At 34.1% G+C, this 23,938-nt stretch overlaps 1 protein-coding gene across 1 annotated transcript in view; it reads right to left on the bottom strand.

Annotated features, from left to right (window-relative positions):
- LOC108768963 (dipeptidase 1) overlaps nucleotides 1-23,938 on the bottom strand; it is a 108,700-nt gene that overhangs the window by 77,125 nt on the left and 7,637 nt on the right. Inside the window, exon 2 of the mRNA XM_018519692.1 lies at nucleotides 6,214-6,367. Coding sequence (XP_018375194.1) covers nucleotides 6,214-6,367 — 154 coding nt within the window. The remainder of the gene's footprint in view (nucleotides 1-6,213; nucleotides 6,368-23,938) is intronic.

Raw genomic sequence — 23,938 nt, 5'->3', positions numbered from 1 at the left:
GCCAAAAAATAATAGGACGTTTCAACTACACAGAGCTTTTATCGATTAACGAAATTAGTAGAATATAAAAATTTGAATGTTAAGGATGTATCAGGTGTATCTTTACAAAATCAGATATAAAAAGTGACTAAAATTAGAAATTTATATTTTCTCTACATAAAAATGAATATTATATGTGAAACGGTTCAATATTTACATGTAAGAATACAATTTTATAGTTTGAATAAAAATTTTCTCACTTTATCTCAATTATTTTTTAAAAATATATCTATTAAAATAATCGTTGACCCAGATTTTAAGTCACCGCTAAACTTTTTGTATCGCTTTCAAAATGCAATATAGAAAAATTTGTAATTTTTTCATTTTGTTAAAAAATATGCATAATATACTTATATTTATATTTTTTATAATTATTTTGAAACCATTTTGATATACATCTTCAAAGCCATACATTTTCGAAGTGCAAGAACGATATTGTTTTTACGATGCTCCTACAGTTTATTTTTAATTTTTATCTATTTATTAGGTAATTTTATTCTGTCAATGTCTATTTTTGCATTTTAACATTGAAGTTTTTATATTCTACTGATTTCGTTAGCTGATGAAGACTCTGCGTGATTGATATAACATATTATTTTTTTTACAATGATTTGATTAAATTATTATTTATCATCTTAATCTCTCTTTTTTACTCGTTCTACTAAACTTATTACTTTGCTTTGTACGAGTTTCATTTGATATTATTGTTAATAAAATTCTAGTTATTAATAAAATTAAACAAAATCTATATAAAATCTGATTGGACAGCGTAATGCGATCACGCATGCTTCTATTATTATTAACGACGTTCTACGCGATATTTCACGTTATGCGCCTTCTATACGATATAATTACAAAATTCTCCCGTCAGTGGCATTCCGATTTTAATTGCATTATTAATTGTTTGGTATAAAAATATCTGATATCTTTGAAAAAGTTTCCGCGTAATTATCCAACCATTGTTGCGTTTGGGTCATCAGCGTAATAATTTTTCCTCGTTATTACGCCATGCCTCGGAAACCTCGCGCGATCACAGATTGGCATTAATTATGAAAAATTGCTCGTAACGCGCGGCGGTATGTTGCACGTGCGCGCATCGTAAATACAGTGCGTTTTACTAGCATCTCCACTCATTATGCATGAAATTAATATTCCATTTAATAACATTAATGATTTCATTACGTTGCAACGGTAAATGGCGCGCATTTACACGTCTTCTCGTTAGCTCGGTGGATGCTCGTTTGGCTTCTCTCCCCCCTCCCCCTCCCCATCTCGCTGGAAGATGAGCGAATACCTTAACATTAAAGCAACTAAGACCTCGATCCTTTTCAAAGGTGCCTTATTCGACGCTGCACTTCCACGAGGGTACTGACTTTTCGAATTCATGGCAACTCCTTTCTTGCGGCTTATCGCCTCGTTTGCCGTAAACGTGTCTAGATAACGGGAGCGTTTAATAGTTGGGGATCATCCCGAGACTGTCTTTGCTAACGAGAATGATGGCATTTTCAAAGGTCTCTCGAGAAATTGCCTTTCCACTCGACGATGAGGCGCGACGTATGGATATATCGGGCGATCTTCGACATTACCCTTTCATCCGACACGACGCAACGTGACGTCGCGTTGGGGCCACGAGCTCGAATTCTGCATCCCGCCGCGCCCGTTCGACTGCAAATTGCATTGTAACTGAAAATTTCACGGGGGTTTAATCTCCTGCGATGTATTATTTACTTACTCCCTATGTAGCACGTGCGAGCAACAGCTCCGTTAATTCGTAATGCATTTTAACGGATCCCGCAGCCCTCGAATCCCGTTTGAAAAAACGTGGATTTATCCAAAGTTGTACAGTACTGACCGCGCCATTCGTGTGTAAAATTGGTCGACAAAATGAGAGAGTGAAGATAGCCAATCTCTATTCTATTTACTCTCTAAATCCGAATCAGTGGATAATCACTGATATCAGTGCCGAGTATGCCACTGGTAATCAGTGAATTAAATGTGACATCCCTAATGTAGCTAATTTTTATGATGTGAACCTTGTTTTAGTGCTTAAATTCAATGAATATATTATTGGAAGATTGAAATTAACATACAAATATTTTAGTTATTGAAGTAGCTCAAACATTCTTCTTTTTTTAGTTAAACTTCATTATCAGTGCCAAGTATGCCACTGGGTAATTAGTGACTATATCCAATGTTTCAGATTTAAAAAGTAATTCATTACGATTAGAAAAAGAGAGATATTGGCCGTCTTTATCTTTCTTCTCCTCTCATTTTTATTGACCACACTGAGAAAAATAACCGTTCAAAAAATAACAAACAGATATTTCCGATTGATTTTGATCAGATTTATAAGACTATCCGATCAAATTTTAGGACTATCCAATCAAATTTATCGAATTTGTAGGACTATCCGATAAATTTGATTGGATAATCTTATAAATCCGATCAAAATCAATCGGAAATATCTGTTTATTACTTTTTGAACGGATAAAGCCCGGAAATTTTTCTCAGTGCATATTTGGTGTATTAAATTCGGTCATTTATACTATTCTAGAGTAGTGCACATTAAAGATTGCTTTATGTAAAGTATTTAAATGTAATGGCATAATATGATAATCACCTTGGCAATAAAATTATATTTAGGTATATATATTTTGTTAAATGTGATGTGTGTTAACATAACAATGTCATTATTGAGTATTTAATTATTTAAATGAAATTAATACATCTACATATATTGTTTTATATTTAACTTTATGTTAATTTCATGCACAGCAGCTTTTAGTATACATTAATCCAGTACATAATACTAAGTAATTAAATTCGCTATTAGATGCGGATGGCGCAGTCCATGTTCTATGTCTTTGGATTTATCATCATGGAACGGTGGAAAGGTGAGAGGAAGAGAGAAACGCACGAGAGCGGCACTTCGAAAATGAATATCGGTATTCGCGAGACCGAAAATCCCGTAATCCTTCTTCCGATTTAATCGAGATTCAATGCATTTAAGAACGTATAGCGCACGTGTGTACGAGTTACACCTCGTCCTTGCCGAGTCGCGTTCGATATCGGGCTCTTAAATGGATTCGCGCGCTATATTGCGCGAGTTTATGACCAGTATACCCCGCTATTACCATGCTACTGAATCACATCGTTTATTAAACACGAATCAAAATTCTCGTTTGAACACACTGCGGGTTGTACATAGTCACTTATATGTGCGACACGCCAAATTCGACGTTCAAATGTGTTCCTGAGGAATATTTTTATATCCGCACGAGTCCCAAAACTTTTCACCGAACTAAGTACTTTGCGCATACACCGCGACTATGCATCTTTGTCTTCCGCTTCTGTGTTAACTCTCGACTATGCACTTCGTGTCTTCAGAGGCACGTTCTGCTGACGCGCGCGCGAGTGCTTTAAGTACCATAAATAAATTCTCCACGCAGCCTCCGTTCAGTCTCTGTTCTCCTTTGAGAGCTACTTTAAACGCAATAAGCTTACCACGTACAAAGGGGAATAATTTTTGATAATGAGAACATTTGGAATTAAAGAAAATTTTTATAATAAAAAAATTTACGCCGAATCGACCGATGCAGTCACGAGTAGTTGCGTTATTTACATTATTTACAGAGCATTTTCAAGCAATATTTAATTCTAATTGATATACTAATTGAATCTTTTATTTCTTTGATTACACATGTTCCTTTTTCTAAAGAGATCTTTTTTCTATAGAAAAGTTGTCTTTATATGGAAAAGATAGTTTTGCCGACGTGTCTAAAAATTTAGTTGGATACAGATTTGAAAATAATTTTATTGGACCATTAAAATTATTATCTATAGGACGTTGAAATTTGCTGGAATGTCAAAACTTTTTGCAACATCGCTCATCATGCTTGAGATTCCTACGTAATTATTTTGATGGTCCAACAAAATTATCTTCAGAACTTTCTATCTAGTTAAATTTTAGATATTTCAATAAAATTGTTCTTTCCTCTTTTCGTATTATCGGAATTCATCAAAATTTTTCTTTAGCTACAATTCTTTAACCACTCTGATTCGTCTATTTCTAACGAACACTTCAGGTTACCGCGGATGCGGTTGAGAGTCGATATGCTCGATAGAGATTCTCCGACTTCGCGCAAAGTTTCGCGCGCTATGTCGAAGTTTATTCGATACGATACCGAGTCGCTTGGAAAGGGATTTTCGCGGGATTAATCGAAGGTATTTCGGGGCGGGGGATGAAAAGGGAAGGAAACCGATCGTGTCGTGGTAAATTTTCGGCGGCACGTGAAGCACGGCGGGCAACCGAAGGAAATTAATTGCCCAAGTTCGCCTCGATTTTCCTCGGGTCGTTAAAGAGCCGTTTCTGCCGTTAATTGAACCGAGAGGTGATTTTTTACGGTCAGATCTTAATTGCGATTTTAGATTAATCCCCGTTATTAACGATCACCCGGCGGAAGCGTCGCGCGTGAAAGCTTTAACTGCGCGATCGGAAAGATCAAATTTATATTCGTTAAATTCGCGGTTCACGGAAGATCGGAACTGCTAGATAATTCCGGCAGTGTCCGCGTTAGTCGACTTTCGTTCACGGGGTTGTTCCGCACGATGTAACACGGCGGCAGATAATTAATTTCTGTAATTTTTGTTATTATGGTAACACGTTTAATAGCTTAATCTTTTTTCTCTCCCGTGTCATGTATTGTGTAGCACGTACTTCCCTTTCCTGCAACATAACTTTTATCGTACTTGTTGCTATAGATACCACGAAATTCGCACAAATTGACGCACCAGGATACTTCAAAGTCGCAAAACGCGCCACACATTCGCGTTTAAACGTAGGCGTGAAATCTTCATAAAATCGATTAATTGCTATTAGGCGCGGCACCGCTGCTGTTTGATTTATAGCCGAGTTACGTACACGGCACGCTATAAATTAATAATCTCTGCTTGCCACGAACAAAACAGGCTTTAGGATACGGCGAACATTTCGTAGCAATATTGGCGAACGACTAACTGCATGCGATTCTGCGAGTCGGCAACCGCTTGAATTTAAATCAGACTGGATTAACGTGACTTTAAATTAGTTATAATTGTCGATGACTCTGCAGGTCGAGTTCTACGTGCGAACATTTAATTGCAATTTGGCGGTACTGTGGCTTCAAGGCGACATGCGATTCTCTCATTCGCGTGGATTTAATTTTCACCTCGCGAGCTGCGACGAAGTTGGCGAAAATCGCATGTTAAGCTCAACTAATTGCCAGGTCTGTTTTCAAAAACCGAGAGAGAGAGAGAGAGAGAGGGGGGGGGAGAGATTCAGATTAATCCGCAACAATGTTATCTCTCTTTTTTTATTTGGTTACTTTATTTCTCATGATGCAATTTGTGAGAAAAGTGTTTGGTGTTTATAACTATAATTGCATGATAAAGTAATTACGGTTAGAAGCTCCATTTTTACAATTATTCCTGTTTTAATATTAATAACAATAATGTAATTATTATTACAGTTCTATATTAATACAAAAAAATATAAATTATAGCTATTTTCGGATCCAACTATACATATTTTTGTATATAGAATTGTAAATAATTATTATTATTAACATTGTAGCAGTAATAACCATAATTATTGTACCGTGTAATTATAGTCATAAATCAGACACTTTTCTTTCAGTGCAGTACGACGCGTATTTTCGCTGAACAATAATTAATTATAATTTATTCACAAATTTTATGCAAAATCTTTAACATGAAGTCATAGTTTTAAAAAACAATAGAAACACTAATAAGCGTAATACGTATATAATTAAAGCAATGAAAACCTGATCAAGCGGTTAACATTCAAGAAATCACATTTAATACAAGCAGCTTTCCAATAATCTTCTTAAGAGTTTTACAGTATTCTTGTTCATTTTCTGGAAGTAAAAAGATTCTACTTTATCTTCATGAAATATCTTTGCAAAAGTTAAATTATTCAACAAATTTTTTACTATATTCCATAATTTCTAAAAATTGAACCAATTGATTCAACGTAAATATCGACAATTAATTAATTGTATAGAGAGAGGCTGCACGTTTTTTAACGAAAAATATTTTGCACATACAATCAGTATCGCGATAGATCAAGCTTTGGCCGCAGCAATAACTTTAACGAACACTTATTATTAAACTCACCTGCGCTGCAACCATGCCTTGCCTCAATCTCTTGAGATCTGTGTGGCTCCAGGCGCTCCGTGACCAAGGATGAATGTCACTTAGGTCATCAAACCTGAACTCCCTCAGCTGGTTCTTCAGGAACTTCCGTATATTCCAGGGTAGGTCGTTGTGCCTGGAAGAAAACGCGAAATATCGATTGATATGTGCATACACGCCGCCCGTGACTTTTCCATCCTTTAAACTTTTTAAGCCAAACATGACGTGCTACTAAAACAGTTGAATAAATTATTCGGATAGAACATTCTTCAGGCGTATGTGACGCGAAATATATGTATTTCCGTACGCGGAACTTCCATCAAATACTTTTCCAATAAAGTTGTTTTACATGAATGCTCGTGATCCTCCGACGAAAAGACAAAGCATCAGGAGTGCCACGACTTCTTAAAAGAATCAGTTAAAAACTTGGATATTGGCAGAATATTTCAGCTACTATTTTGTTAAAAGTTTTGCAACTTGTGCAAGATGCATTCATTTCATTTCTCATTGTTTGTTTGAGCTTATAGTTTAAGCTTAATTACTCCTGGTGTTAATCATACTTCAAAACGAGAATATTCGATGTCCTGTAATTTTGTTCTACAATATAGCCGAACAAACTCTAGATAGCCAAAGTTTAGCCTTTATAACAGCGTTATCTGATGTCCAACTTGAGGTGGACTCGGTAGCTGTGTCAAACTTATATTTTCCGCGAAGTTATACAGAGGATGCTTCACGGAAACAAGAGTGTATTTGCATTCTTGTTGAGATGAAACATGAATTTAATTCTCTCTGACGTGTTGGATACGTTTAAACTTTATTTTGAAATAAATATTTATTTTATATTTTATCAAAAAATGGAATTTTTTTATATTTAATATGTATAAATAAAGGATCTCGCATTAATTATGTGGAAAATTGGATCCTGCCGAAATAAGTGTAATTAGTTTTCACATGTAATGTAGCTTATAATGTGTTGACCAAAAGATGCTATAGGTACAAGACTCAATAATGGATAATTTTTGGGCTGTGATTAAAGATGTATTAAAGATGTAAAATTTGTGCTCACAGAACACCTTTGAGATATTATAGTTAAAGTCTTGTGTCTCTTATATCTTTTGTGTAATTACATTATAAGTTACATTATATATGTACGAAAACTAACTCGTTTCATCGGAATTCAATTTTCGACACGATTAGTGCGGGGTTCTTTATCGCATAATTGAAATATTTTAAAAGTAAGATCATTCTTTATAAAATGACGGCACAAGAAATATAATAATAAAAAAATCTCAACATATTTTTTAATACAAAATATATCTCTTTATTTTATATATTAACAACAATATTTATTAACTTTAATTATAACATACGAAAAATTAATTACCGATAAAATAAAATACAATTATATGTATATATAATATTTATCGACAATGTTTGAATAAATCTCATCTAATTTTCGTAACTATAACATCAGAATACTATTCCGATTTTCATATTAATATTTATTAATATTTCCATATTAATAAACATAAAATAATGATATCATAAATTAACAATATAAGCTTTATTCATTTAATTCATTTTGCTTGCTTTTGTGACAAATGTTCCAATGCTTGAACGTATAACGTGGCGTGCGTTCGCTGAAAGAGCTGATATATTACATATTACGTATCACTGGTTATCTGATCAATCAATATTTCTCTCATGAACGGATGAAGGAAGCTTGGACATCGCGGCGTATAGTATCGGAAGAGACGCACGTTCATTACGCGCACTAATTGTTGCAGCAATCGTTCACGGCACTCGGCACGAGGTTGAAACACGTTCGGTCAATTCGAAGAGGTACATACGTACAACTGCAACAACGGTTTGCCCGATACTGTGGCTACGTAGCACGCGTTTGTTACACGCAAACTGTTTTCGTTATCAACTGCATGTTCCTAGAGATGAAAATGACCAGACAAAAACTAGAAATTTTGAATTAAAAACTCAGTAAAAAAAAATAGTTTTTCTCTTGGTCTCTCAAAGTTCTTTACTTGAATATATATTCTTTAAGCCTTTTACGATTTTCTCGCTGTGCTGCTGTTCTAGAATTTAACTTTTATATTTATCCAAAAGATTTCTGTGAAAAGATAGCTATAAAAGTTAAAATGTAGAGCAATGATTAACTGACAGTGATCATGGACATAAATACATACATTATACCGTTCATAATTATTTGAATGATATTTTATATTGTTTTTTATGATTTTTTTTTTTAAAAGTTAAATAAGAATATTGCACATTGTTGTTAACAGAAATAATACTTTATTAGAATAATTGATGCTGTTTTTGTTGTATATTTGTGGTAATTATACATATTCTAAAATATAAACTAATGAATAACGTTCGTCGGACTATCTATAGATATTATTATAATGTACTTTTACACTCCAGTGGCGAAGAAATGTAAATTGTAAAATATTATTTTGAATGGATATTGTTTAATATTTCTTTTAATAACTATTTTTTTAATTATTAAATAGGCAATTTCATTTAAAATAAAACCTATAATAAAACCTATATAATAAAAAAGCGTTATATTAAATAAAATCTTTATTTCTTTAGAAATATCACCATCGTAATAAATTATTCAACATGCTTCTGTTCAATATTCCGTTTAATATTTGTTTTGAAATCAAATAGTTATGGATATTTACATTTAACATTTAACATTTTTTTTCTGTTTCCATAACTACTTTTTATGAACCTTTAAATATGCGATCACATTAAATATGCGAAAATCCATAAGCGTTATATTAAATATATATTTTTTAAAAATGTTATTGCAATAAGTTATTTAACGAGTTTTTGTTTAATATTCGGTTTAATATTTATTTTAAAACCAGCAATAGCTATTTAGACTCTGTTCAACTTTTTTTTTATAACTACGTATTCTTTATGAATCTTTAAACATACAATTCTATTGAACAGCCGTGATAAAAAAGCGTTATAGTAATTAAAATTTTTATTTTTTAGAAGTATTATCATAACAAACTATTTAAAGTGCTTCTGTTCAGTATTCTGTTTAATAATTGTTTTGAAACAGTTACTCTTTTTTAGAAAAAATTACGAATAAATAATAAATTTATGTTCATAATGTTCTTCATACACATAAATTAGCAGTAAATAGTATACAATATACTGTGAATAATATAGTGATTTCAACTAGAATATAAAACACTTTAAGTAATCGTTTACGTAAAAAAATTATATGAACTATTCCCTGCTTAACCCTTAGTACACACTACATACGTCTGGGTCATTCGTGTCCTGCCCATTTCTTTTTTTGAAATACTAAGAGCACCTGGTCAAATATCAGTCTTTTTTCTATTGCTAAAAAGAGTGGCGTTTACTTTCTAAAGACGTCAAAATATATAGAAAAATTGTTTAATAATTTATACAGTAAGAGCAAAAAGTATTCGTACAAGGGAATTTGTCATAAAAAAAGTTTTATTTGTAGAAAATAAACATTAATTAGCAATTTTATACAATTAATACATTCTGTTCTAATATAAACAAACGAGCTTTGCATGTATTCCTGATTTTATAAGCTAAATTTCTCGTCTATATGAATACTTTTTGAGCATTCAAACAATATAATTTTTAATTTTCGCTTATTTTTCAGATGATATATTTTGTATAATCAATACACATCTTTTTGGTACATATATAATTTTAAGAAACATACAATATATTTTATTCTTTATGAATAAATTGTTAATCAAAGAAATGATCGTCAATTAAACGTCGAATTGACGTCATGTTGAAGTCATCGTATTTATATTGATTCGACATCAATTCGATGATTCATTTCTCACTGGGTAATATTTACTTTTTAAAAATGAAGTTTTTTTTAAAAATATTTTCTCTCTACAAATACTTTTTGCATTCACTGTATATGTTTGTAAAAGTGATGAAAATTAAACCAAGACACGAATGACCGGACGTGTGTATTAAGGGTGGAATTTTATTTGTGCGTTATTGTCGTACGACAAATTTTTTAAGCTTACTGATTGGCTATAGGAGATCCGAGGACCTCTCTATCCTGCACACATTTGTCGTACGGCAAAAACGCACAAATGAAATCTCACCCTAAGGGTACCCAAAACTAATGTGTGTACTAAGGGTTAAAAATCTCACTGCAGTACGTAACATCATACTGAATTTTTTAAATTGTGAATTTATTTAAATGACATATTCAATTCAATTGCTTATAACTTTCATAAAAATGAACGTGTTGTAAAAACTTGTTTTTTAATCCAAACACCAACCAAACCAAGGGGGTAACCACTAGCTGAAATATTGTCCCACAGATTACATGATTTCATCTGATTACAAATAATTGTTTTCACTACTATGATGTAATTTGGTGAAATATACGATTTTATTTAATATTATACAATGATTTCTCATGGTTGCATATATAATTATCGGATTATACATAGAGATTTTATATAAATTTTATAATGATTTCTCGAGGATTCTGTCCCACGATTACATTAAGTGGTTACCCCCCTCGCCCTAAACGGTTCAAACCGTCCAAGGTCGCAAGCTCCTACGTAAACACCTCGCGCCACGTCACGCCACGTCACGCCGTGCCACCCCACTCGCCGCGCGTCGCCCGCCGCCCGCCGGCCGCATTCCCCATACGAACGTCGCAGGTGGGTGACCGCGCGCGCGCAATTGTGCGTACTTTTCGTACCGAAAGGACGCCGTACGAATCTTATGGTTTGTTTTCTGCTTTTGCACTAGACTGCACTAGCACTCTCTTTCTCACTTTCAACAAATATCAAACATATACCTATCTCACTGCAAGTGTGTGTATGTGTGTGTGTGTGTGTGCGCGCGCGCGCGCGCGTGTGTGTGTTCCAAAAGTGTACACTAGTTTAGCCCCACAGGAAACAGACCTCTTATCTCGTGTATTACGGGCAACAATCCCTGTAGTATATCTATCACCGTTATTACGAACGTTAATAGTGTGCACGACATTCAATTGTGATTATAACTGTATGGTTCTTTTGTTACTCTAATCTCTAAACGCCATTAGTCTAATTTCCTTCGTACGTCTCATATTATTTGCTTCGCGTGTGTTTTATCGTGTGTTAATTTTTTAGATGCCTTGGCTGACGGATACGAAACGAGGAGTAAAAGTCGTTAATGGATTTCAGGAGCAATCGGGAGTGTTGAAAATTGGAAGTGTCGGTGAGTATTGAGAATCGGGAATGTCGAAAGATCAGAGTATTTCGGATAGTTGTTGAGTTTAGCGTCCGATAAAGTTAGGCTCATTCGATGCGTTTTTGCATGAAATGAACGAATCCGACAAAAAAAATGTCGCTCTGTCCCGTAGACCGAGATATTAAAGTTGATGAGTATTCAAGTTAGAAAAGCAAGCAGAGAATTTTTGTTTTAAAGCAGAGAATTTGTGTAACTGAAGCAGAAAGACTTATTCTAGCCTCACATGTCCTTCTATGCCATCGATGTGACAGATTTTCTAACTTGAATATCTGTCGACTTTAACAATTATAATATCTCGGTTTGCGCGGCATAGAGCGACACTTTTTTTATCAGATTCGTTCATTTCGTGCAAAAACGCGTCGAATGATCCTAATTTTATCAATTTCGGAGGTGGTGAGGAGGTTAAATCAACAATTATCTACAATGATACTCAATTGTGATTAATTGTTCGTTCGTTATACTCCAACACACGCTATTACAGTTTAATTTTCTTCATACATCTCATATTATTCTCTTCGTGTGGTTATATTCTATGGCTATTATTGGTATGCGTTAATTTTTTAGATGCCATGGTTGGCCGATGCGGATTGAGGACTAAAAGTTGTGAGCGGATTTCGGGAGTGTCGAAAATCGGGAATATCGGAAAAAAAAGTTCAATATTGAGAATCAGGAGTGTCGAAAAACCAGAGTATCTAAAATCGGGAGTGTCGAAAATGTGTAGTATTGAGATTCGGGAGTGTGTCGTTAATAGTTTTCTCGCGTGATCGTAATTAGTCACGTTTTATTGATTGATACGTTTCCGTGAGTATTTCAGAAAATAGAAATGTCTTCAGGAGTCAACTTGGATGCAGAAGCGAACGAAGCTGAGCAACGATCATTGGCTGGTAAATAAATTTACTTTGTTTTTAAATTAATTGCTAGAGGCAATTATTTTTTTCGTTCATACTTATGTAATATATAAATAACTTCGAAGATCAGAGAGTTTCTTGACTATAATTATTAGAAAATAAATTAAATTGGAAATAAATTAAGTAAAAATAATTTTTATTTTTACTCAGTTAGTAATAAATTCTATACACTAACAATTTTTAGAATAAAATCAAGAAAGTGAAATTAAAATAAAATAGAATATATAATATGTAATAGAATATATAAAACAGAATAATCTGTTATTGCATACATAAAATAACTGTTAAACTATTATAATTAATGATCGTATAAAATTGTTTCAGGTGCAACATACAGCATGATGCCAATGCAACATGGTGAGTGAATTTATTTGTAGAGTGATGCCCGAATATATATAATATTTGCATAGTACGTATTATATGTACGTAAAACTCACGAATCAGAATATTTACGTGACAGATATTGAAAATTAAATCGGACGAGAAAATCGACAATTAACCCGAATTCATAATTACACGATGTGGAATGTGTATTATTAATCATATAACTTGGAATATGGGTTATTTATTTGCAATATTAAAATATAAGAGCATGGGTTATTTTTGTGTACTGAAAACTAATCATAAAATTTCGATTGTCATTATTTTAAAGTATAAATAATCTATTTCTATATAAATATATTTATATAATAAATAAAATATAATTTATTTGTAAACAGTGATTTATCGATAATATAAAATTTTGAATGGTTATTAGCAATTTACATTATATTTAAGTTTTTAATTTTTTAAATATATAGATATAATAAAGTTTATAATTTTCTAATATATATTCTTCAAGGAGAAAAAGAAGTACATATATTAAAGAAATCATAATTGAAACTTAGAATATTACATTATAAGCGTTTTAAGCGTCCACATTTATTTATGTAACAGTGAGTTTCTGTATACTCGATCTACTTTGCATACATTCGGGCATTACTGTACCTGTATTTTTGTTAATGCGTATGGTTGATGCGTTCTGACACACGCTTCCGTCATTCAAATTGGTGTTGCATATGCATTAAATGATAAAGCAATTTTCTCGCTTTCGAAGAACGGGTTTCTCATTCACACGTTGTGTGAATGCAGATATTCAAATGTCTTTTCCTGATAATTTATACATCCTGTGACAGGCAAAAATAGATTTTAATCTAGTTTTCATCTCATTGTTAACCTATTTCAAAAGTTCTACATTATTCTAAATTAATCAAATCTTGTTAGTATCGAATCTCGCTTAATTTCTGCGAAATTGTTAATTCAATCAGACGAAAGAAGCACACAGTCGCGTTAATAAAAATTATTCATATCTTTCTTCGTATTGTTGAAATTTTCGGCGGTAAAGCAATAGTTATCTAATTGCACAAGAAACATATCGACGCTCTGAAAAATTTCTGAAAATGGACAAATCAGAATTTCCTCTCTGATTAAATTTATTTGAATTCTAGTTGAGGATTTCTTCAGAACCCGAATTCTGATTGATACAATATTTCTGATAAATATTTCTATTAAAATTCTTATTTTTACCATGAATAATTATATCAATTAGAATTCTAATTATCTCAATTAGTATTCTAGTAGATTTAACCAGAAAGTTCTCTAATTCATTAATTTCCACTAAAATGACTTTAATCCAACCATTTTTCTCAGTGCATATTTAGCGCAAGATGACTAAATTGGCTCCTCCGTCGTGCTGAGACGCCAAATATTCTTTGTATTTCCGGAATTTACTCTAATCGCAAGTCAGCAGACAACAGCATAGTTTGACGTAAAGGAATTTCTGGTGCTCAGTGTATATATACCGACAACAGGGAGGCGCGCGCTGGCCGTGTGGTTGTACGCGTGCATTGTTACCCCAACAAATCTGCCTCGAATCAGCGATGGATCTGCCGTACGTTTGTAACTAACCACACCGTACCCTCTCAAATGCACTTTGCATGCGGCGCGATAGGTGCCTAACTTCCAGCAGAATTAGATAACCAAACGAGCATTCGCGTACCAACACCGGGCGTACCTTCCGCATGTTCTCCATCCCGTACGAGTGATAGTTCGATCGTTTTTGGAATATGCGAGTATTAGCAACGTGCGAATGTCCGACTTGATTTAAATTTTGTGCGCCATTCTGTCCGACAACGGCTGAGTGCGTGCTTATAGTTTTATGACAAATCGGATTTTATTATCAGAGCAGATATGCAAACTGCGAGTGCGATGAACTTCGTGCTACAAATGGTTTGAAACATTCTTTGATTGTTAGGATGACAAAAAAATTTGGCTATAAAGTTTTTGGGTTTGTCAAATTATTTAAGTGACGTTATTTTTATGCCAAAATGCATGACATTAAAAACGTCATTTTGACGTGAAAATGGTGATGAATAATATCAGCTTGCAACCTGGATAGTAATGTATATTTAAAAAAAACTTTGAAATATGTTTGTTACATCTCGTTAAGTGCTAAAAAGACTGCACCAAAAGATTTCCATTTTAATGACTGACCATCAGTTAGTGAATTGAAGATATTAATATTTATTGAATAAAATGTAACTATGTAATTTTAGTTTATTTCTTTTATAAATATATATATGATTTGATAAACACAAAATTTTGTGGCTAAACTTTTTTGCCTCTCTGTAAATTCTGTCTTCTAGTTGATCATAGCATTTTGAAGCATTTAGTGTTAAGTTGATGGTACTCTACATCGCGTCCTTTTGCGCACTTTAAATTAATGCTGATTAGCTGCTATTGTCTCTCGTCCCGAGATGCTTCATCTCCGAGAGAAGGACGCTTGCCAAGGAGAGAAATAATTTCGTGTTGAGAGGGATAAATTTAGTCAGTAGGCCGCTCGAGCTAGTAAGCAAATGCACGTGTACTCTGGTCGGCTAAACAGATACAATGAGATTTCCTGTGTGCATAGAGAGATCCTTTTGTCCATTGGATCGTCCATGCAGGATAGTGTGACCAAACGCCGGTAAAACCCTTTGTTTCATGTGGGCTACCACGCACGCAGCCTCGAGACACTAGCGTTGCGCCGTTCGAGAAGTGTACGAGAGTATCTGTAAAATGTACTTTGGCAAAGCGTATATAATTCCATGTGTGTAATTCCAAGTTCTGCATTAATCCTTTAATCGAAATCGTACTCTCTTTGTGTGTCCGGTGATTTACTTTGGTCGTACCGGGTACTAGACTGCGAAAGCGACGATGCGATTGTCGCTTGGCTTAAAACACTTTTTGGGACGGCCATTAACGACACGTAGGAAATTTTTAGTAATTCATAAAAGTGCCCGCGGGATTTGGCCACCGGCCAGAGTCGTGTTTGTATTCGTCGATGGCGGTAAAATCGGTGTACTTACTCGTTTTAATCGCAACAATTTATTCTCTACGAGTAGAATAAAAAAAGTGAACTACTTATCGTCGTAAGACTCTCAACTTACTCCTCTTGGTTGAACAACTCGTACATCTGTCAGAACTTGTAATATAATTTTATCTCGCATTATAATGAGAGTTTATGATTGCATTAAAAAATTATAGTGTAATTGCAAAATAACAATGAATTTAAATATAAGGTCAATTAAATTAAACGATCAAAAATTAGGATGATCGACAATAATAACATTTATTCTCACGTTGAATTGTTTACATATAGAACGTTTCAAGTTTACTATTTACTTATGTATAATCCTCTCTTCAACTGTATAAAATTAATAAACTTAAAAAATAAATTAATATCCTACATCATAAACAAATTAATGTGGTTATAAGAAAGAATGAGAATCTCATTTCACTTTCTATTATAATTTTCGACGCAAAGATACAATCATAATAATATGCTCCTTATTATTAACAATTAGATAGACAACGTAAATGCCAATGAGGTTCAGAAATCAATTCTTCAGCAGCGAGAAATATGTAGTAGCGTCAGTAAGTTAAAATAATATATATAAGGTATCTCCAAATCAAAAGCAATATGAATGTACACATAATTAATGTCCGGAGTTGAATCGCGGTCAATAAAATTGCGAAGATATTAATCGTAACATTACAGGGAAGAAAAGCAGACAGTTTTTTATCGCATAAATGATAAACGGCGACTTTAAGGTTGCATGTTATGATATAAATTATCATTGTAAATTTAACAATTATCACTTTACGATTACGAATGATGAAAATTCAGGTTCAATTGAATTCTGAAAATATCAGAGGGTTAACGCGCGATTTACGACGGCGCATATACTATGCTATTCAGCGAAAACGTGGTATAGTAATAATTATGACGGTATTTTCATACTATTAAAGTACGTTTCCGTTAACTCCTCATACATATTCAACGAATGGAGGACGTGCCTAAGAGGCGAGATATATCCGACATTAATTTTGGCTTATATATATAATATCAAAATTTCTGCATTTGCGAAAACGCGAAAGTTGCAAAACAATTTCACTCGGCGATAAAATAAGAAATAATAGGGAATTTCTCTAAAGGATTTTACGCGGCACAAACTGTATATAAATGTCTATTGTACTCGACGTTCCTACAATTTCGGTTTAATTTAGTTACATATCCAATTTCGGTGAAACGATGCCAGTTTTGTCTCACGATTATCGTTATCGTTTTTCCGCGATGACGATTGGTTATCGATGGCGTATTTCTCGTGTGCAGATACACGAATCGCGAGCTTCGTATTGACAGTTCGACATTTAGCGGCTATAAATGTATACCGCGTAAAATGATTGATTGAAAGCAAGTAAAAGTTAAAAGTGGAAGAAAAACGCGGAAGCGAAAATGGAAGCTCGGGAAACGGAAGATTGGATGCGATGCAGCGTAATCTATTATATAAACTGGTCTATTCAGTATTCAATCAAATTCAATCATATAAGATAATGATTATTAAATTTGCAACGATGATTAATGGCAGTTTATAATTATTGCGTCAATACATTGCCGTATCGAAGAGATAAGTGCCTGCATTTTCTACATGAGAAGAATTTGCTGAAAGATTTAAAATTTTGCTGGATACCGGTCTGAAAATAATTTTATTGAGCCGTCAAAATAATTTTATTGAAAATTCAAATTGGTTCTAGAAAATTAAAATTTTTTTGCTGTAAAATCTAAAATTTGCTGGATACTGGTCTGAAAATAATTTTGTTGGGCCGTCAAAATAATTTTGTTAAAAGCTTAAATTGGTTGCTCTGGAAGATTCGAATTTTTTGTTGTAAGATCTAAAATTCGGCGGATCAGCAAATAATTTTGTTGGGCCATCAAGGTAATTTTATTGGAAATTCAAATTGATTTCCAGAAAATTAAAACTTTGTAGTATTGCTCATTATTTTTTAATTTTTAACATAATTATTTTCAGATTTAGTAAAATTTTAGGATCTTTTAGTAAAATTGTTCTTTCCATATAAATACTACTAAACCTGTGAGCTCCCGAATAGCGGTGGTTTTAAGTGGCACAATTAGTAATTGTAAAGGCATCCTGTGCTTTTAAACTTCGTTCCTTCGTTGATCTTCTCATACATATTCAGCTGATGTAATGCGTGTTTAAGAGCCGAGATAGCTCCGGTGTCGATTTCGCGAAACTACCGACGAATTTTCGTCGTTTGCCAAAGCTTGGAGGAAGGGTTACCGGCGAGGGATCGCTAGTTAAGAGGTAGTGTGGGTGGTGGGAGCCGGTGGTTAATTGGCAAAGCACGATAAGGTGGCTCGTCCTGATATATGCATATGAATGGCGAGTATATTCCGTTTGCCTGCCGTAGCTACGTTACCTGGCATGCAAATAAGTCTTTCGGTCGTGTGCACCGTACGACGTGGTTTGGATCTATCGCCTCTACAAAACGTGTAACGAATTTAGCGGCCACGGTCATTTCCAAGCAGGTTACTCGTGATTCGAACGACCACCCTTCACGCCACCTTAAAGCATTCATTAAAAACAATCCGGTAAAGATCAACGTCCGTTCGTTTTTATGCCAGTAGCCGCTTTCACATCCGCGAATGCACGCGGCTTTCGGTTTTTCGCGCTCCAGATATGTTTATGTATGCCGACAAATCGTCGTCCTGCTTGCATATCTCTTTTTAGAAGCATCATCAATTGCAGCCGAGCATACACTAGGATTATTCTTCGTCGACCGATTTTTTCCCGCGACTTAAGCATCACTGGCGTTGTGTTGGCTTTACGGAATATATTTCACGATTGTGCTATCAATAAATGTCGAGGCGATGTACCAAATGTGTTAAGCAATGTTAGCAACATTTTTCTCTCCACAACGGCTGTATTCGATGCTGAAAGGTTTGATAAAGATTGAGAAACGAGAATAAAAAAGAAAGATTGATGAAATATCTCTTTCTTAATATTTCAATTTGTTCAACGATTATCTTGTCGCTTTTTGGATAGCTTAGCCGTTTCGGTGATTTATAAGCTCTGATCCACCATGCTAACCGCGGACTCGCCGGCAAACTTCGTTAGTACCTCTTTAAAGTTACTGCCGAGGAACTAACTTGCGATGTTTTAAGGCTTAATACTTCCCGTAACGGTGACAATTTATTTCGCGACCCCGTGCTATTTGCGTGCTACATCTCTATTACGTTATTAACTTTTTTATTAACCCTACCAGCGTATGCGAACGTTACGACCTCATATATTCATATATATTCATGAAACTTGCGAAAATAGACTACATCGTGGCGTAGAAGATTAAAAAATTTTAAGCATATTGTCTGACGTTTTGGATAACCTTGTTATATACATACAAGTTCTCATACAGAATTAGATTAATAATCGAAAGCAAAAACAAATTTTTCCAAAAGTAGGTATTCCCGGCACTTTTTAAGTTCTTTGAAGATGAAATCTTACTCTAAAAAATAAGATCTCACTCTTAAAGATTAAAAATTCTGCCACTTCCTTTTGGCAGAATTTTCAATCTTTAAAAGTCAGATTTTATCCTTTAGAGTGAGTTTTCACTCCGAAGAATTTAGAAAGTATACAATCAGTAAATCGTCATTCTTTTTTTTATGGGTTTTCACCAAGAAATTTATTCATTTTATTTCACGCCTTTTTTTTTTATTCCATCTTAATATTCCATTTCTGTTTCTCACAATTTTCAAATAAATGATACAAGTTCGCGATATTACGAAAATTAAGCTCTGCCGATGACGTTTGCGCAGGATACGAACTTTGGCTATCCTAACGAAGCGGGGTAAGCAAATTTTCCCAATTTACCATTCGAATCGCGAACGGGAGCGGAATCAATGAAATTTTGCGACAGTTGTTCCGCAAAAGTTTGCGTCGCCTGATTTTCGACATGCGCGCGGGTTTGCCCCGATTCTCGGACTTCATCCGAGAGTTTTCAGTCACGTTTCGGGATCCAAGATCCAGATCCGGTTTCAGGGAACAGGATCGTGTACCCATGAGGTCCCGGGGATCGCCGCGCCGCACCGAACGCGTTCGAGCAACTCCGTGAAATCGAATTACGCGTTGCTGCTACATTAACTCCACCGGAAGTTGGTGTCTGTTGGTTCCCGGCGCGTACACATATATCGTGGACCCGGACGAGCGCGCAGTACTGAAAATTAGTCTCACCGCATTTGCCGTTGACGATCGTTGTAGCTGTGAAGATTTGTCTTCTCCGCCGAAGCACCTATTTGCCGGAGTACCTATTCTTCTGTCTCATGAATTTACGAATTTATTCGCCTGCACTCTAAAAAATATGAGTGTGGATTCAACACTGAGGGTGTTAAATATAATTCTCACGTATTGGTGAGAAATTCACATCACGTTGGTGTTTATATTAATACTAAGATTTGTAAAAATTTGTCTTCTTTGCCGAATATTTACCACAGCATCCTTTGTCTCGCGAATTTACGAATTTATTCGCTTGCACTTTAAAAAAAGCACAGAAAGAATGATTTTATTGAAATATCTAAAATTTAACTAGATACGAATCTGGAAATAATTTTGTTGGACCATCAAAATAATTATGTTCAGAGTGGTTACTGGAATGTCAAAACTTTTTGCAGCATCATCACGCTTGAGATTCCTACATAATTATTTTAATGGACCAACAAAAATTATTTTCAGATCTGTATTTATCTAAATTTTTAGACATTTTGGTAAAATTGTTCTTTTCGTGTAAACGTGGGTTTAATATCAAGGGTGATATAATTCTCACTGTGTTGGCGTTAAATCTACTACACCATGTTGGCTTATATCAACAGAGAGAATCTTGGTGAGAATTATATATAAACACCGCATGAGTAAATCCACATTTATATTTTTAAAATGTGTATATACATTCTTTTTTGACGATTGTCTCTAGATACGCGAATATTTTGTTACACTTTCCTCCTTCGTACATACGAAGTTATTTAAAATGATCGAGATTTTTATTAGATAGAGAAACTTAAAGTTTTTAAATCTCATTCAGTTAAGCCTTATATCCACGATGCTAGAAATTGTTCCGAGATCTCAGAGAAAGAAATAACAAATTACATTTTAACAATCTGACCATTTATTCGTTTCATTTCACGCTTTTTATTCTATCTTGATATTCCAGTCCACTTTTCCCAATTGGCGATTGGTCAATTTTTTCTCCGTCTGAGATCTTGAAGCAATTTCTATAGTATCGTGGACACAAGGCTTTGCGTAAACACGTAATTGAATGGCGAGACGTTCGAAACAAAACTTTAAGAATTTTGCTATCTACTGGTATGGTTATACACAGAAAAATATCATTCTATTGTTAAGAAAAGTGTTTACTCAATTTGCTGCCTTTCTTTTGTAATTTTTAACGAAGAATATTATCTTGACAATAATTTTAAAATGTATTTATTTATTACAATCTTTAAAAAACTTATTATTATGTATCTAAAACAAGAATTTATTTTGTTTAAAGAATATTATAAAATTGATTGAAGAAGCGACTTTATATATATAATAAGCAAATCGAGTTTGTTTTAATTTAATACTCTTGATTGAAGTATTAAATTTACTATGTGTGATTCAGAATATATTTTGAATTTTGCTTGTAATGAATTTATGATAGATTTACGAATATATGAATTTTTGAAATATTTGAAATATTTGAAACGTGTTATAATTATTACTTACAGTATGTATTTTTCTGTGTGTACAATTGTCGTATGTGTTAGAAGTGCTATCCGTAATGAAAAATTTATGAAATCCCGACAATCATTTTAAATAAAATCACAGAAAAAAATAGGCATATAATGCTAAAAAGAACCGACACAAGTTATTCATGTGTAATGAAATCATATATAATTAAAAATTGAATTATGAATGTTTCACCCTTAGTATTGGTCCTTTTTAGTATATAAAAAATAATCATCATATTACATTTTGAATAACTCTGTATATCTACTTTGATTTAATTTTCCATTTGTCGATGGTCTTAACTATAGAATAGAATTGGGTTCGCAAAAATTAACTTCTTTGACTTTTTCAGTTTTTGCGTACATTAACATATGTTGGATTAATTTGCTTCTTGTCTGCTACACTCCACAACTATTTTCACCCCTCTCTCTCTCTCTCTCTCTCTCTCTCTCTCTCTATCTCTCTATCCGTCTCTCGGACAGTTTATCGTTTACTCTCTCGGCATTTCCTATGCGCTGCAAATTACTCCGTTAATCCGTCTACTACTCGGTATCCCGGTTGAATGAGATCCCGGATTAGTACCTAGCGTGTTTTTGTCCGAATTTCGAGGTGCCCTCGGTATGAGCGCCACCATCTGTCTTCTGTCCCGTGCGAAATTTGCGGCTTGGAAACATCTCTCGGAAGAAACTTAATTAATTATCATGTCGACTGATTTTGATTAATGCATATTTTCTTTTCTATTCGACACTGCGGAAGGGCGCTCCATCGATGATATAATCTCCCCTGCCTCTAATTTTTTTTTTAGTCAATTATTTGATTGAGTCCGCGGTGACAGTCCCGCCATTGTATCGCTTTTGTTATCGACGTAGCGAGGAATTGAATACGCTGCTTCTACGAGAATGACTTTTACGACCACGCCGGCCGGGGATGGCCGACTATCAATCGAGCACAAATCCCATAGCGAACACGTCCCGCTGCGTTATAATATGATCTCACGGTGACCGACTCTACACAATTCCCCCGTTCCTTACAAATGAATTCAGTGGACGGTGCCAATAATTCGTCTCCATTCTTCTTCCCTTGAATTACTTGGTACAATGGCGGATTTAAAACGAGGATATGAGAGAAAAGGGAACTTCGATCGTTATCGGACAGGGGCTGAGTCGAGCCTCTTTTCCATCCGCGTTCGCTCGCTTGCTCGTTCGTGCACTGTTAACGAACGGCTTGCCAACGAAAGGACTCTATTCGAGTTCCGTAAGTCCGACGACTTCGCGGCTCGTTAATAAAATCAATTATATACCAAAGAAGGCAAAAAATTAGCGAGGTCGTTTGAGAATGTTCGTGGGAATTTTAGATTAACGAACCTGCGAACTTTATGTCTTTTATGGGACTACTGCTCATTAGTTTCAACTTATTAGGCTTTTTCCAAAATAAAATCTAAATTTGTTCATATTTTTGTATTAATCTTTGGACAACGGGAAAGCTACTTTATTGGCGTTGAAATAACAGTCACAATTTCAGGCAAGGAATAATGAATTATAACAAATCTTACTTAAAAAGGTGTGAGATTTTTTAATTAAACTCCCATCCTTCAAAGATTAACATTTTATCGCAGAAAAACACAAAAAGCATTTATAATGAATAATATAGGTACCAATAATACCGACTTAGAAAATTTAGCATTTTTACGATATATAAAAAAATACAAATTTATCTCTATAATAATTTTATGATTGGAATTATTCTTATTAAAAATTTTGTATTAACTTTAAATTTGTAATTTCGAACTCTAATATTAAACCGAAGAAATATAGCAAGGATAACATAAGAGGAAAGATATATATCTTCTTAAATTTTTCATCTCTTTCGAGGGATACATCGTTAACTCTTAACTTCCCATTCCGTGGCTCTTGTTTTCGATTCCTTTCTTATCTGGATGCAGGTATAGAAGATCAAAAAAGAAAACACCCTTATTTCCCACTCCAGCCCACATTCACGAAAGTGGAACAGGCTCGATGGCTCGATTGCATTCGATGAAATCGCTTGCAATCGGATGGCGGAAGAGATTTGAAGTAAATTGGAAATGTCCCACGGTTCTTCTGATTTTTATTTTCGTATACAAAAGCCGTAATAGTCAGATCAAGGGAGGACGGAAACTATATATATAAAATGATTTGTAGTGATGAATTTTGGATTTTTTAAATCTAAAGAATATCTGATCATAGATTGTTTTGGTACAATTACATATAATCAGATATTGCAGCTCAGCTACATTTCAAACTTTTAACGATAGATTGAGATCGTAATCTCTTAATAGATGGTTGACTCCGGAAGGAAAATTACGATCCTATATACAGGGTGGGGAAAAAGTATGGAAGCAAA

The sequence above is a fragment of the Trachymyrmex cornetzi genome, unplaced genomic scaffold (assembly GCF_001594075.2).
Source record: "Trachymyrmex cornetzi isolate Tcor2-1 unplaced genomic scaffold, Tcor1.1 scaffold83, whole genome shotgun sequence".
Lineage (NCBI taxonomy): Eukaryota > Metazoa > Arthropoda > Insecta > Hymenoptera > Formicidae > Trachymyrmex > Trachymyrmex cornetzi.
This window is presented reverse-complemented; position numbering and strand designations above follow the sequence as displayed.